The 13,955-nt window shown below is 35.7% G+C and overlaps 2 protein-coding genes across 3 annotated transcripts; one reads left to right on the top strand and one right to left on the bottom strand.

Annotated features, from left to right (window-relative positions):
• The first annotated feature begins 1,101 nt into the window (after positions 1-1,101).
• Positions 1,102-3,678, top strand: LOC143465288 (uncharacterized). Its single transcript, XM_076963507.1, has 3 exons — positions 1,102-1,221; positions 1,681-2,256; positions 3,061-3,678. The coding sequence occupies exons 1-3, from the start codon at positions 1,102-1,104 to the stop codon at positions 3,676-3,678; spliced, it is 1,314 nt and encodes a 437-aa protein (XP_076819622.1).
• A 1,785-nt stretch (positions 3,679-5,463) lies between these two features.
• LOC143465551 (dihydrofolate reductase-like) lies at positions 5,464-12,289 on the bottom strand. Of its 2 annotated transcripts, none has more exons than XM_076963903.1 (6): positions 12,024-12,289; positions 10,175-10,316; positions 9,195-9,369; positions 7,222-7,329; positions 6,872-6,990; positions 5,464-5,911 (listed from the first exon to the last, which is right to left on the bottom strand). In XM_076963903.1, exons 2-6 carry the CDS (start codon positions 10,264-10,266, stop codon positions 5,815-5,817), a joined length of 591 nt encoding a protein of 196 aa, XP_076820018.1. In that variant the 5' UTR covers positions 10,267-10,316; positions 12,024-12,289; the 3' UTR covers positions 5,464-5,814. The 2 variants fall into 2 exon arrangements, with proteins under 2 accessions (XP_076820018.1, XP_076820017.1); XM_076963902.1 differs by lacking the exon at positions 12,024-12,289 and adding an exon at positions 10,410-11,719.
• Between the last annotated feature and the right edge of the window lie 1,666 nt (positions 12,290-13,955).

Below are 13,955 nucleotides of genomic sequence, written 5' to 3'. Positions count from 1 at the left end.
TTTCAATTCAGGTTGGATTTTTTTCTTGTGCGCAGCACAGATTTTCTGTGCGCGGAGACCGTGTCAGCAGTGCGCATTTGCGCATGCGCGCAGCTTAGAGGGAACATTGCCTATAGGTAATATAATAATCAATCGCTGCACACAAGAAAATGCGGTGTACGAAAAGGAATGGTGACGGAAAAAACACTTATAGAAAAAAAATCTGGTTCGTGAGGCCATGAGAGGTTTGACCTAATGAAGACGCGATATATCGAAAAAACTCACGTATGATATTTAATGATATGTATTGCGCTACTGGACGTATAACGGTAATATTACATGCCGACTTCAGTCATTCCTGTATTCGAGCGAGATGAACGATTAAGATTGATGACGTTTACGGCTATTCCTCGACACTAAGGAATCTCATTTCAAAGCATGATTATTGTTAATTAGTAGTTGTCCTAGGAATGACGACTTGCAAATGGTCAAATAAAAACATATTAATTTTCCAGCTGTTTTATTGATTCGACCGTCAGAGCTAATAGCTTGACATTTGCGTGATCAATGCGAGTACTAGCATCCTGCGTTCTGTCAAAAATAGGCGTGTCAAGACAGAGATACTATCCTTTTTAAACACCTCGGAGATATAGCGTTATAGCAAAAGACGTTGTAAAACGAGTTTTAAACCCGACTTCAGTGATACAATGTTTGAAAATGCTTTTACCCCCTTGAAAACAAGCCTATCCACTCTACCAGTAGGCCTACACCTGCAACTCCCTTGGATCATATCTGGATAAACTCATATAAAACTAAAGTTAAAAGTGCCGTGTTAGTAGATGGTTCGTCTGATCACCTTTCTCGCATTCTGTCTTGTGATTTCGGTTTAATTGAACAATCTGAAAACTCTTACTTTTAAAGGTGTTTCAGTGTGCACAACATGGAAACCTTTTATCATAGTTTAAACAGGATCGATTTACATGAAATACTTGAAGAAAGCGATGTCAACAAAGCTTATTTTCTATTTTTTGATAAATATAAAATCTATTTCATTAATTTTTTCCTTTACAAAAAACTGACTATAAAGTCAACAAAATTTGGTACAATGATGCTCTTCGTAAAATGAAAAGACTCAAACAATTAGCGTACAAACAATTTATGCGAAAAGCATCTACAAACAATGGAAAATTGCATAAAGAATTAAGAAACAAGCATGATCTAATGCTTAAAACTGCAAAGAAGGTTTGTACTGAAATATTTCTTTTGTTAACTCGCCTCGATTTATCTTAATTATTTCTTGTGCTTTGTTTCTGCTTCGGGCAGGTGTATTTTTTTTCTTCGTTGTAGTCGACACAGTTCGCATTGTGACAAACGAACTTATTTAAGCTATGAGGTTGCGTTACTTTGCTTATCCTTATTCCTGAGTTTCAGATGTGTGATTTTACGTTTATGAAAGCTAAGAATAACAGTATCATTTAGTACAATTTATTAAACGTAAATTAGTAGGCTAACAATAACTTGTCTAAAACAAGTGCGCTGGAAACTGCCAAGCTAGAAATCGACATCAACTATGAAACAGCCAGCAAAATATGAAAGCATTGGAAAAGAACGTTCGATAACTTCCTAGCTGAACTTGCACGAGGTTCTACAGCTGCTCCTATCAACAAACTGCAACTGTTGACGAGTTTTATTTCCACGTAGATATTTGAATTCATAGAAGACTGTGATACATTCGACTCTGCTGTTGAAACCTTGCAGAATTTACTTGTCAAGAAACGGAACAAAATCTTTGCTCGCCACCTACTGGCAACCAGAAAACTGCAAACAAGCGAGTCCCGAACGCAGTTTATGCAAACGTTACAAATTCCCAGCAAAAACTGCCAGCACAAATATGTTACAGCGGAACAAAATTGCAAAAAACTCTGTAGAGATGCATTTATTAACGGTCTCTCATCTCCCTCAATCCGTCAAAGACTTCTAGAAAATACGACCCTTTCTCTCGAATCAGCAGTAGACCAAGCACATGCATTAGACATCGTGATCAAGAATGCCTCTGCCTACAGCACAACATTCTCATCAGCCTTTACAAACCCGCAAAGTCTTCATCCCAGAAATAAAATGGAGGACCAGAAGAAACAACTTAACAAGACAACGACGTACATCGCAGCTTATTTAAAAAAGAAAAAGTGCTATTTCTGCGGTTATGATTTCGACGAAAGGAATTTCTGTCCAGCGAGACCGCCAATCTCACGTTTAACAAATGCGGGAAAATTGGACGTTTCTTGAATGTATGTACAAGTAAATCTCCTTCCAAAACCGTCGCTACAGTAATAAAAGCCACGCCGAACTTCACTTTCATTTATCCGCACAACCTACTTTAAGCGACGCTAATGATATCAAGACGTGATCAAAACCTATGTGCACTAATTGACTCTGGACGTTCCGATAACTACATTAATGCCGTCACCGCAAAATCACTCAACCTTCCAATAACCTCGGCTCACCAAGAAGTATCTATATGGCACAAAGTAGCTTAATATGTACTGTGGCAGGTTCCTGCGCAACCGACATTATCGTTAACAATCGCAAATACGAAAAAGTTCATGTAACGTTCTTGTTAGTGTCATGGACAGCTTATTTAGCGCAAGCATTTCAGAAACGGCGTAATCGGCTCGTAATCAAATATGGTGATAGTAGGGAAGACTTTACCCTAACCAAATCTATAGTTTGTGCCTTACCAGCGGCCTCTATTGCAACCGAAACCTTATTTTCACAGCTATCGAAAATTTGCAAACTTTTTCCAGTCAAATCACTACGAAATAGCAAACCTGACGAACAGTTTATATGAGAAGAAATCAAAAAGTTGCAAGATCGTAATGTAATTGAACCAAGTTGGTCTCCGTGGCGAGCACACATCGTAGTTGTTCGCACTGAGGAAAAAACACGAATGTGTGTAGACTAATCACAAACGATTATACTCACGTGGATGCATATCCAATTCCAACAATAGATAACCTAATAAATAGACTTACCGAGAACTCCGTTTTCCCAAAATTTGATTTAAAATCCACTTATTGTCAGTTCCTGATACTCGAAACCGACCGTGTCTACACAGCGTTCGAAGCTGACGGCAAGTTACAACAATACAAGAGAATTCCGTATGGTGTCACAAATGGCGGAATCAACTTCCAGAGGGAAGTTGACCGTATCATTGATGAAGAAAATCTGAACGACGTTTTCGCATACCAAGATAACGTCACGGTATGCGGCAGGACACAACAAGAACATGACGATAATGTCCAAAATTTGCTTACCGTGTTCAAACGACGAAATTTAACATTCAATGAAAGCAAGACTGTCAAATCAGTTCCCCGAATCAACGTTCTTGGATATAAATTTCAACACAAAACAATCAAACAACATCCTGACCGACTACAGCCACTCCAAGAGTATTCTCTTCCACAGAATAAAAAAGCCTTACATCGCCTTCTCGGCCTCCTATCTTATTATTCGAAGTGGATTTCACAGTTTTCCGACAAGGTGAAACCACTAAAGACAGTCCAGTCCTTTCCCCTCAGTGAAGATGCCGAGCAAGCGTTTCAACAGGTTATAACGGAACTGGCCACCACCTCGTTACAGTCCATTGAAGAGACTACACCATTTGTAGTCGTGAGCGACCCTTCAGATGTTGCTGTATAAGCATCTCTAAATCAAGGTGATCGACCTGTTGCTTTCATGTCACATATGTTGCATGGAAGTGAATTGAAGTATCCTGCTATTGAAAAAGAAGCGACTGCAATCATCGAAGGTACTCGGAAATGGAAAGATCTTTTACAACGCCAAAGTTTCGAACTAGTAACTGACCAACAATGTGTAGCTTTCGTGCTTGACAATCGTCGTCGCACAAAAATTAAAAACAATAAAATCTAAACTTGACCTTTGAAACTTGCCTCTCTTAATTACTTAATTAGCTACGTCATGGCAAGATGAACCCGGTTGCAGATTGTCTCTCGAGATCAACTAGCGCCTCTATCAATCAAACAAATCGACTAGAAGACATCCATAATAACCTGGGTCACCCTGGAGTCACTAGAATGCTGCATGTTATTCGTATGAAGAATTTACCCTTTGCAACCGACAAAATACGGAAGGTATGTTCGAGCGGTAAGATATGAGCTGAAATTAACCAAGGTTTTACAGAAGCCCCCAGACGGCGTTAATAAAAGCTACAAAGCCAATGGAACGAATTAACATTAACTTCAAAGGAACGGTACCTTCACCATCTAAGAACAAGTGCATCTTAACCATAATAACCGATGAGTACTCACGTTTTCCTTTCGCTGTGCCGTGTCCAAATATGAACTCGACAACTGTGATTCAAGGCCTGAATCAACTGTTTTCCCTCGTCGGGTTACGTAGTTATGTTTTCCGTTTCCGTTGCCAAGGAGAGGGCATGATAGTAGGGCCCTCTGGTGCTCCAAGCTTATTGGATTAAACATGTCAAAAATAAGACATTAAGAACTTATACGCCACAGATGTCTAATAAAAGATAATAAAGCGAAATGTTAGGCTAACATAAGAACTAAAAAAAACATGCACACACACTGAGCTTTGGGAAGAACATGCCCGGGAGCAAATGAGTTTGAAAATGAAGATGAACATGGAGCAAAAATGATGAAACCAGATCAGATATCTCAGAATGACCTTGTTGAGAATCTTTACAAACTTTGATTGATTGGATTCTCTCATCATGCTACCGGCGCTTGCTAAGACCGGCCCTATTGACCTTTAGATGTAACGTATGTTGACACAATTGTAACGTATCGGAGATGCTCGATACGTGTGCAGCCGCCAGCTTCACAGAACTCTTAAACGACTCTGATTACTATATTGTTACGTAACTGATTACAAGGGGAAGATGGTCCTATAACCTACGCCATACAACTATAATGGTGGACACATCATTATCGTAAAAGCGTCATCGGCGTACATTATAAATTGGAAGCTATGGTACGTATAAACAAGAGGATAATTTTATTTCAAGTCGTTTTACAGCGTTTTTTGGATCGTAAAAACCGAAATATTTTGCACTTCCTGCATTTTGGGCGAGGTGTAAATACATGGTAGTTTTAAACTCAGCTTTTACAAACTGTTGGACCTGCACTAATTTTAGCATCTGTTAATCTTTTTTATTCTAAAAATGTCAAGTAAAATTGCAGGCGATTAACGTCACATATGTTTTAACCTGAAGGAACCTCTAGCGGGGGCATAATTGCGGCAAACATTGCTTTTGCAGCAGCATCTTCTACACAAAAAGTCCGGTACCGAGCTGCTTTTTTAAAATAGTACCGGAACCGTCGGTACATTTTTTGCCAAGTACCGGTACCGACGGTACTTTTGCAGTACCCACTGCCCACCTCTGCCAATTCCCTTGAAACCATTTTCAACCTGGTTCTAGATTTTAATCATTAATCAACAGCAAAGCAAGACAGCTATGATTTATTCGCAACAAGATGTGCATGCGTAAACCCACACACAAACACATTCAAGAGTGACTTGGTTGATTTTTAATCTCCTAGCACATTGAAAGGTTTCAATGGTATATTTAAACTATAACAACGTAGTCAACTATATTCATTAATATTTAAATGAGATTGAAAGAATATATTCAGAGATAAGATGAATTGCAGTAGCAGCCTATCGATATCGGATCATGGCGCAGAGATGAAGCAGATCAGTGGAAAATGGCAATGGGGGCATATTTCTACTATAAAGGCAGGAAGGACATATCTCATTTGCATCACATCATGATGCGGTCATTCAGAATTCTATGCTTCATTTGTTGTTTGTTTTGTAATAGATTTCAACTTTCCATTTTGTTCCCTTGTCTTCTTGTATCCCTCGAGGCAAATGAGGATATTGCTCATCCAGTCTACATAACCAAAGCACATTTGTCATTTTCAACACAAGTTTTTCATAACATAGATGAAAGCAAAATTTCATGATTTTCTTTGGTACTTTGTAAATATTAACTCCCTAATTTATAAAGTTGATAAACATGGATATAGAAACAACTAAAGGTGCTCAACTGGTGATTGAATTCTTCAATGAAACCAACATTTTGCAAACCCATGCAGGTGAGCTTTGTCAGGGCAGACTACAATAGCGAAATTTCTCTATTACAGTAATCTGCCCTGATGGAACTCACCCGCGTGGGTTTACGAAACATTGGTTTCATTAAAGAATTCAATCACCAGTTGAGTACCTTTTGTTGTTGCAACTATACCTGGTGGCAAACATAGTATGGATACAACAAGTTAAATTGTTTAAGTTTTTGCATTAAAATTGTTTGACATATTTAAGCTTTTAAATCAACTCTTAATTTGTTGCATCTACTTTGATTTATCACCACATGGGTAGACAACAAACTAATTAAGACTACAGTAGTGAACGAAATGCCATATGTTTTACATTTCGTTAATGTGGAATTGTTACAAAATAATTCCATTTGTTCCATCTTTAAGTTAAAAGTAAAACAGTATCATATTGCATAGTACAAATATACTGTATGTGCAAATATTTAACAGTAACGTCACTCTAAATTACTCTTACTCAAATCTATGACGTTTTTGTTTGAAACTCTGATATTACACTTTAACATACATTGAATACAAATAAGCTAAGAGGGAAACTATCAAATTTGAATACCGTAAATACAAACATACTGATGAAAATAAATTCAAAACCTTATAGTAATAATAAAACCGCAAATAATTTTTGATAGAAAGAAAGATTTTCATATTCATTAGAGCATAACATAAATAATGTTAATAAGTATATGTTACCAAGGTTGATTAGAAATTACGTATTATAACAATACAGCTGCACATACTGTTCATCAGCAACTTGACAGAACTCATTTCCAAGCTTAGGAAAAAATGTATCACATTCAAAATCACCAAAAATCCTAGTTAAATAAATGTTTCCACAATATGGTGAACTTTGAGCAACCTAATAAATAACAAGCTGAATTAAAGGCTACTTAGTAGCAGCTGCTTTACAAAACAGGAAAGACCATAAAACATTATGAAATTCACTTTACACTTTGTGAGAATACACTTCTTTGCAAGAAGTTCATTGAATTAATGTTTTGTTGAAGTTAAAAGGCCAAAAATAACAACTAGGTCTAAACCTTAACATTTAGAATTATGTTGTGTAAATGGAACAGCTCCTTAAACTTACTTCATAAATAGATTGTCCTCCAATATTAAATACATCATGTATTTTGTCTTTCCATTCATCACTTTGAAGTAAACTCAACAGGTCCTTGAATGAATGGACGAGTGCATGCTGTAAGTGTTAACAATTAAATTGAAATTTACATTGTAAACTTGCTTTTGGAACCTAATGACTAACCATTTTCATAGTGATGATAAATCATAAATGACTATAAGCCATGCACTAATTTCATGAGCGTAGAAGGCTTATGTTATAGCGACAATTAGTTATTTCAATGCAATAACAACTATTTAACGAGAAACCTCTATAAATCACTATGATAAAAAAACCTTGTATAGCTTGTGTTCTATTTACCAGCAATACTCAATTTCAATATCTTCTGCTAGAAAGTATATCATACACGTAGGCTACACCCATACATTTTTACTTAAAAAACAGCAATGTATACAATAAATTAATGTCTGAAAGTTAGACAGAAAGTTGGGTGAAAGATACCATAACATACTAAGGCCCACATTGCTACTTGCAACAAATTGGTGTGAGGGTTACATATATTAAAGAAGCAAAACGTTCCTGCTAAATCATTAAAGGTCATTGTCCGGATAAGTGTTATTTAGGAAAAATATAGTAGTATGCATAAAGCTCCCATGTTGAAATGAAACACATTTTAACTTCCAGTCTGACCTAAGTCATGGCTAACGTGGTTATTTATGAACTCTAGCGGCAGAACCAGCACGCAAGCAGGAAAAAAACATTGTCTTCCAAAAAATTCTGGAGTGTTCTAACAAAGTTTAAATTATTCTTCATGGCAGGGGTGTCCAACTTAAATGCAAAGAGTTGTTTATTTTATTTTCAAACTTACACCCATGCCACAATTTGTTAAAATATGTTTTACTGTGAAAAACCTTTGCTTTAAATGACGCTAATAATTTACAATTACGCCAAACTACAGTGCTTCTTTGCAAAGGTTTGTTTTGAACTGAACTCGAAACATTGGCCTTCAACAGCATGGTAGCAATTGACATCAATGCATCACTGTGTAGCAACTAGCTTATTGCTACAACTCTGAAAAGTACTAAGTCTACGCAGATCAGCAATATAAAACTTAAAAGCTCTTTATACCTGGTTGAAGGAGTGGGTCACATTTCTTTGGGAATTATTAGGAAGTGGCAGGTGAGCCCAACCACTACAACTGCATCAAAAGTCTGTTAAAAATGCCACGAATGCAAAAACGACCATAATAGTCAACTACTGTAGTTGTTCAAGTGAGTGAACTCTTCATGAATATGATTCTTTGCAATACATGTCTACAGTGGAAACAGATAAGAGAAACTTCTTTACTGCTACGCCATTTTGCAATGTAGACTTTCATTGTGACTTAACAATAATACTGTACTGGCAAATACTACATCGATTAAATCCACCCGTCCGGCACGAATAGTAACTATTTTAGTAATGTGAAAAATGTGTGACTTCTTCCCCATGGATGTGATTTCTGTAAATTATTATGCTGTGGTACAAGTCAGAAGTAAAAGTTATCTGTTTTAATTGTTAGGTTTGATTCGTTGTATTGTAAAATTACAATTAATTATTTAGCAAACACTTAAATTTGAGCATAGAATTTTCGCAATGGCCCATATGCTATTTTTAAATACATCGCTTGTCACGTGTTACACATCTTTGCTTTGTGGGGAAAGACCCCCTGTTTTTACCATATAAAAACTCAATCCATGAGTGCACAATATTACATCAAAATCTGAATCCCATTGAAAACATTATATTAATTGCAGTAAAATAGGCCTACCTTTAACATCTCAAATCTGATTAAAAAATAGTAATACACATATCCAAATCAGAAAACTACAAATCAGTACTGTAGTTTCCTTCAAGCAAACTTTGGCATTATATCATAACAGATGTTGTTATATCACAAAAATGTTATGCTAATAGTACCATAGGTTAATAATGAAACTTACAGGTCCCTCAAATGGAGCTTTTAAAGATGTACTCATAACAATATTTATGCGGTTCTTCAATGGTCGAAACTTAGCAGGAATAGATTGCCATGTTTTTCTCCCCATTACTACCACATTCTGCTTTCCTTCAGGGGGATTACCAGTCGTTAATTTAGAAAAGTGCTTGTATTCTTTTCTAAATAATAATAATCCTGAATCATTTATGTTACACATTTTGAACCCTTGTAAACAATAATAAATTAATGACATTATCCGGCCTTTTTTTCCACAGAAGTGAAAATCTCAAAATTACTGCTAAAATTTAAGTTCCAGAAACATGATAGTCCAAAGACAGCATCTTGTAAGCTATAAAAACTAGGACAACATCACACAGGTATATTGAAACACAGTAAAGTTACCATGATGGCATGAAATCAACAAGCTTCAACAATGACGTCTTATGTTAATAAAAAGCAAGATATTATAGAACTGCCAGTATAGACTGAAAACTTAGTTAAGGTTCTCATGGTGCTTGGCCAACAGCACTGATGAAAGTAGGATGGCCATTTTTTTGACCGCCTTATGCCTAATCATGTTATTTCACCCTGGGTTCTGGTGAAAGAACGAAATCTCCAAGGTATGGGATTTGAACCTGGACCAAATGTTTAGCAGGCAACTTTAATATATACTTGAGGTATCGAAACACAGAATATAATATAAAAGACTAGAAAAAATAAATAATCATTATTATTTCTCTGCTTCAGGTATTGCTGGGAAAATTAAATCAAAATGTAACAGTAAACATGTTCTTGACAGCGTATGTTTTACCAATTCCTTTTGTCATAAACTTCTTGCAATACTTTGTTCCAATGCCACCAATGTATAACAAATTTACAGCAGCAATTAATGTAACAACGTCTCAAACTTTATATCAAAGCTGATGAAAATAATGCACACATAGCAATTCATTAATATCACAACATGTATAAAATTCAACTTACGGTAAGTTCCAGGGTAAATTTCCTTTATTTCCGATTCCCCAGTTATTGCAACAAGCGGCAACAGTGTGAATCTTAATTTCTTTCATAGACATCTTACAATGTACTGTCCCAGCAAACTAAACACCATTCCCAAAATAGGTACCTAAAATGGAATAATACCGTGTAACAATAAATCTCATACAAATGTATTCGGGTAATAGCAGAACTGTGTTAATCTCTTGAGTCGAAAACTTACCATATTTACTTGATTTAGGCGCATGATATGATGTTAAAAATTTTCTATACTAAAAGACCTGGAGCGTATAACTGAGAAGTGTGAAAATATTGTCTTATCAACAAATGAGACTCAGAAGTGAGTGTAACTACCAGACGTACGTAACAGCTGATTAACAGAGTTTGAAGTACATTAACTTTAGTGCCCTATGGTAGAATAAATTAACTACGGCAAGAAAAAAACAGAAGGCGTCCTTCATTGGAAGTCGCACAAATTGCCTTCAAGACAGAATAGAAGACATGGCTTTGTGAATAAATACGGTACATATAGACACACCTAAGCAAAACCTTGTGTTCTAATTAATACTGTTAAACTGTTCACTGTTTTCAAAAAAGCTTTGTGATATAGACATATTGATCATGTGAACAATAACAGCAACCTTATGTATCCAAAATGAATGAAACGGTACATTATTTTGCATGAAAGCGAGCCATAAGCAACATGACTATACATGTTTGGTTATTCTTCTTTTGCATAGATATCTTCTTCATTTAAAACTTTAGAATAAAATATCTTGTTGCAACATAAAACTGGCTGGAAACCAAGAATGGTCACATTTTAATACAAAAAGTATCTGAACTATATGTAATTTATAAACAGATACAGGAGAAGGATGCCTATCTACTGTTCATCCTGAAACTTAACACAATTCAAATATTTAATGACATTTTGTATGTAATTAATTGTATGACAATAGAGTCTTCATTTTTGGACAAGAAATTCTTTGCACCACTTAAACTGCAGGTGGATTTCCTACTGTTTTGGCTACCAGTTTCATAGCCAAAAGTTATGATCTTTGTTTGGGGGGGATTTAACTGGTATTTCAAACAAAAAAGAATGCCTTTTATGAGCAACGCAGCAAAAGCATCAATCCAAAGTCAGCAGGAATCAAAAAAACCAAATGGTGACATGGAGCCGAAAAAATTTTGATTCTGAAAAATTTTTAAATCTTATTTTATAATTCAAATGTAAAAGTGTAAAGCAAAGTTCAAGTACGAAAGTACACTGTACGCCAACTCGAAAAGACAACTATTTCATATATCAAACATATATAGAAACATTTAGAAAACACTACAAATGTTGGAAAGAAATAGAAGCAACTGAATGACAACGTCGAGTGAAGGTTGAAGACTGGGAATCAGCTCTTTAAACTACATCCAGTTTAGCAAAGTCTATTATAGGTTTGACATATTCATGGAGACGTGTTGGAACCCGAAATGAGGATAAATCAAACCTTTGCTTCTAAATTACAAGACATTTTGCGGGAAATTTAGTAATGCAAAGTATCTTCTTCTAATAATAATTTCTTTAGTTTTAGATCGTTTTCCTTTCTTTTTGCAGCTTCATATATTCTGAGCTCAGAGTTTTTTCTGGCCTGTTCTTGTTTTTCTTTTTGTCTTCTAACAAAAACGCTTTCATCACCCTTAAGATGGATGTCGACAGCCATTCTTAATCTTGCCATTGCAATGTCATGATTCTCAGGCAACATCCTGGAATCCCTTCCTTCTGCCCTAATACCTGTTGGTACATGTTTCAAAAGGACAAGATTGTGAGTTTTGTTTGCTTTCTGCCCACCTTTTGAGCTGGCCGCTGTATATTTTTTTTCAATGTCCGAGCTTTTAAGTTCCACAACCAAACCTTGGCGATCTAGTTCTGTCACCAATGTTAGAAGCCTTTGATAATTGTCTTTAAATAGTTGTTTAGCAGTTGTAGAATATTTGCACAGTAAAGATGACATTAAATATTTACCTACTATCATTACAAACTAATTCACATTTTAAATCACTTTTGTTAGGTGATAGCCTTGAGTAACTTATCAAACCTTAATTCCTAAAATACATGCAGAGATTTTGTATGAAATAACATGACCATAAGTATAAGGAAATAAAAGTTTGTTCTTTCTCTTGAAATAAAAATTTTGAATAACCCAAGCAATCGCAAAATGCAGTCGGTACTGGATAGCACCTTAAGAATCTTAAATGGCTTAAAAGCAACTTTACTGAAAACAAAATGCATATACGATAGTATCAATTTTACCAAATCAGAATAACTTGATATGGTATGATAATCTTTACCCTCAGACTGAGAAAGTCTTTGCACGAATTAAACCCGACAATGATTTTTCATCGCTTGAGCTCCAGTTACTGAGCTAGCCTTGTGCAAGTTCGGATTGTCACACATTTTTTATTTGTTTTTTTTTATTATCGCCCAAATTTAGAATTGTCCACCAGGCTCACTGAACATGAGCAAAGTGTCCTTAATGTCTTGACCAAGGGCATTACAACAGTAGGGGTGCCACTGGATGTCAAACACGGAACACAAGCCACATTTGTTACAAGGCCAATGATCGAACCACTCGGCTACCAAGCCGACAATGAACTTAAGCAACTTAAAAATAATTTAACAAACCCCTTCAGTTGAGACTGAGAAATTTCATAGGTTAGTATGTGTGTCTTTGCCTAACCTTCTTAATAGTTCCTGATTGATTTTTAGTGTTTTGCTCTGTAAAAGTGATGGGCTATTACCGTGCCCAAATTGCCATCATTCAACCTGGGTTTGATTTCCAGCAGTGCTAGGCTACCATTATAATGCCCTTAAGCCAGACTGGAATCTACAACCATAGTATACTAATAGATGTTTTATTTACATACTATTAGATCAGTAGTTCCCAACTTGGAAGCCATGGATCCCAGGGGGCCATAGAGCAAGAATTAGGGGGCATAAACTGAGGGTAAGTGTACAAAAAACATCCCAAGCAATTTGTATTTTTGGAAGAAAAGCAAAATTTTATGCATTATACGCCATTTTAGACCATTAAATTCAAACTTTTCCAGGAGAGCATGCCTCTGGAACTCCTATGTTAGATAGTAATTTTCACATGGCAAAATCATTGACGATGACGCACTTTTCGGCACAGAAGTATTGAAAAGGTTGGAAGTTACTGTATTTCGTGATAGGCTACTATTTTTTGGTACATGTGTTAGTATAATATGCTAGCAGCTAGAACCTTTTCACCAAAGATCTATGGCGGAAAACAAAGTTAAATTTTTACACTAGTGAATTTTGGCATATGCTTTGTAGATAATGGTACATATCTTTTAAGTCAACAGAATTTTGAAATTATATTAATTATTTTGATGTTACATTGATGTTGGCGTAAACATTAGGAACGAGTATTGAGGATTGATTACGTCATATTTTTTTGTATTACCTCATACTCATAATTCTGTACAATTTAGTTTTCAACCCGGAGTGCAAAAGTACAAAACATTTGTAGTGCCAAAACCTGTTCCCCATTGTGATGTCATTAATTTCATTCTGATTGTGGCTTTGAATCAGTAGAAAACGAGTGCTGGCGCAATTAGTATTAAAAATTAAACAATGGCATATTAAACTAAATTGAGAATTGAAAGTATGAATAACATCTTCATAACCACTGGGTAAGCGGTTGAGCTTACACTCAGCAATCAAACAAACAACTATCATATAAATAAACAAGCTATAAAC

Source organism: Clavelina lepadiformis, chromosome 7 (genome assembly GCF_947623445.1).
Source record: "Clavelina lepadiformis chromosome 7, kaClaLepa1.1, whole genome shotgun sequence".
Lineage (NCBI taxonomy): Eukaryota > Metazoa > Chordata > Ascidiacea > Aplousobranchia > Clavelinidae > Clavelina > Clavelina lepadiformis.
The sequence above is the reverse complement of the archived record's forward strand: the minus strand, read 5'-3'. Positions and strand labels throughout refer to the sequence as shown.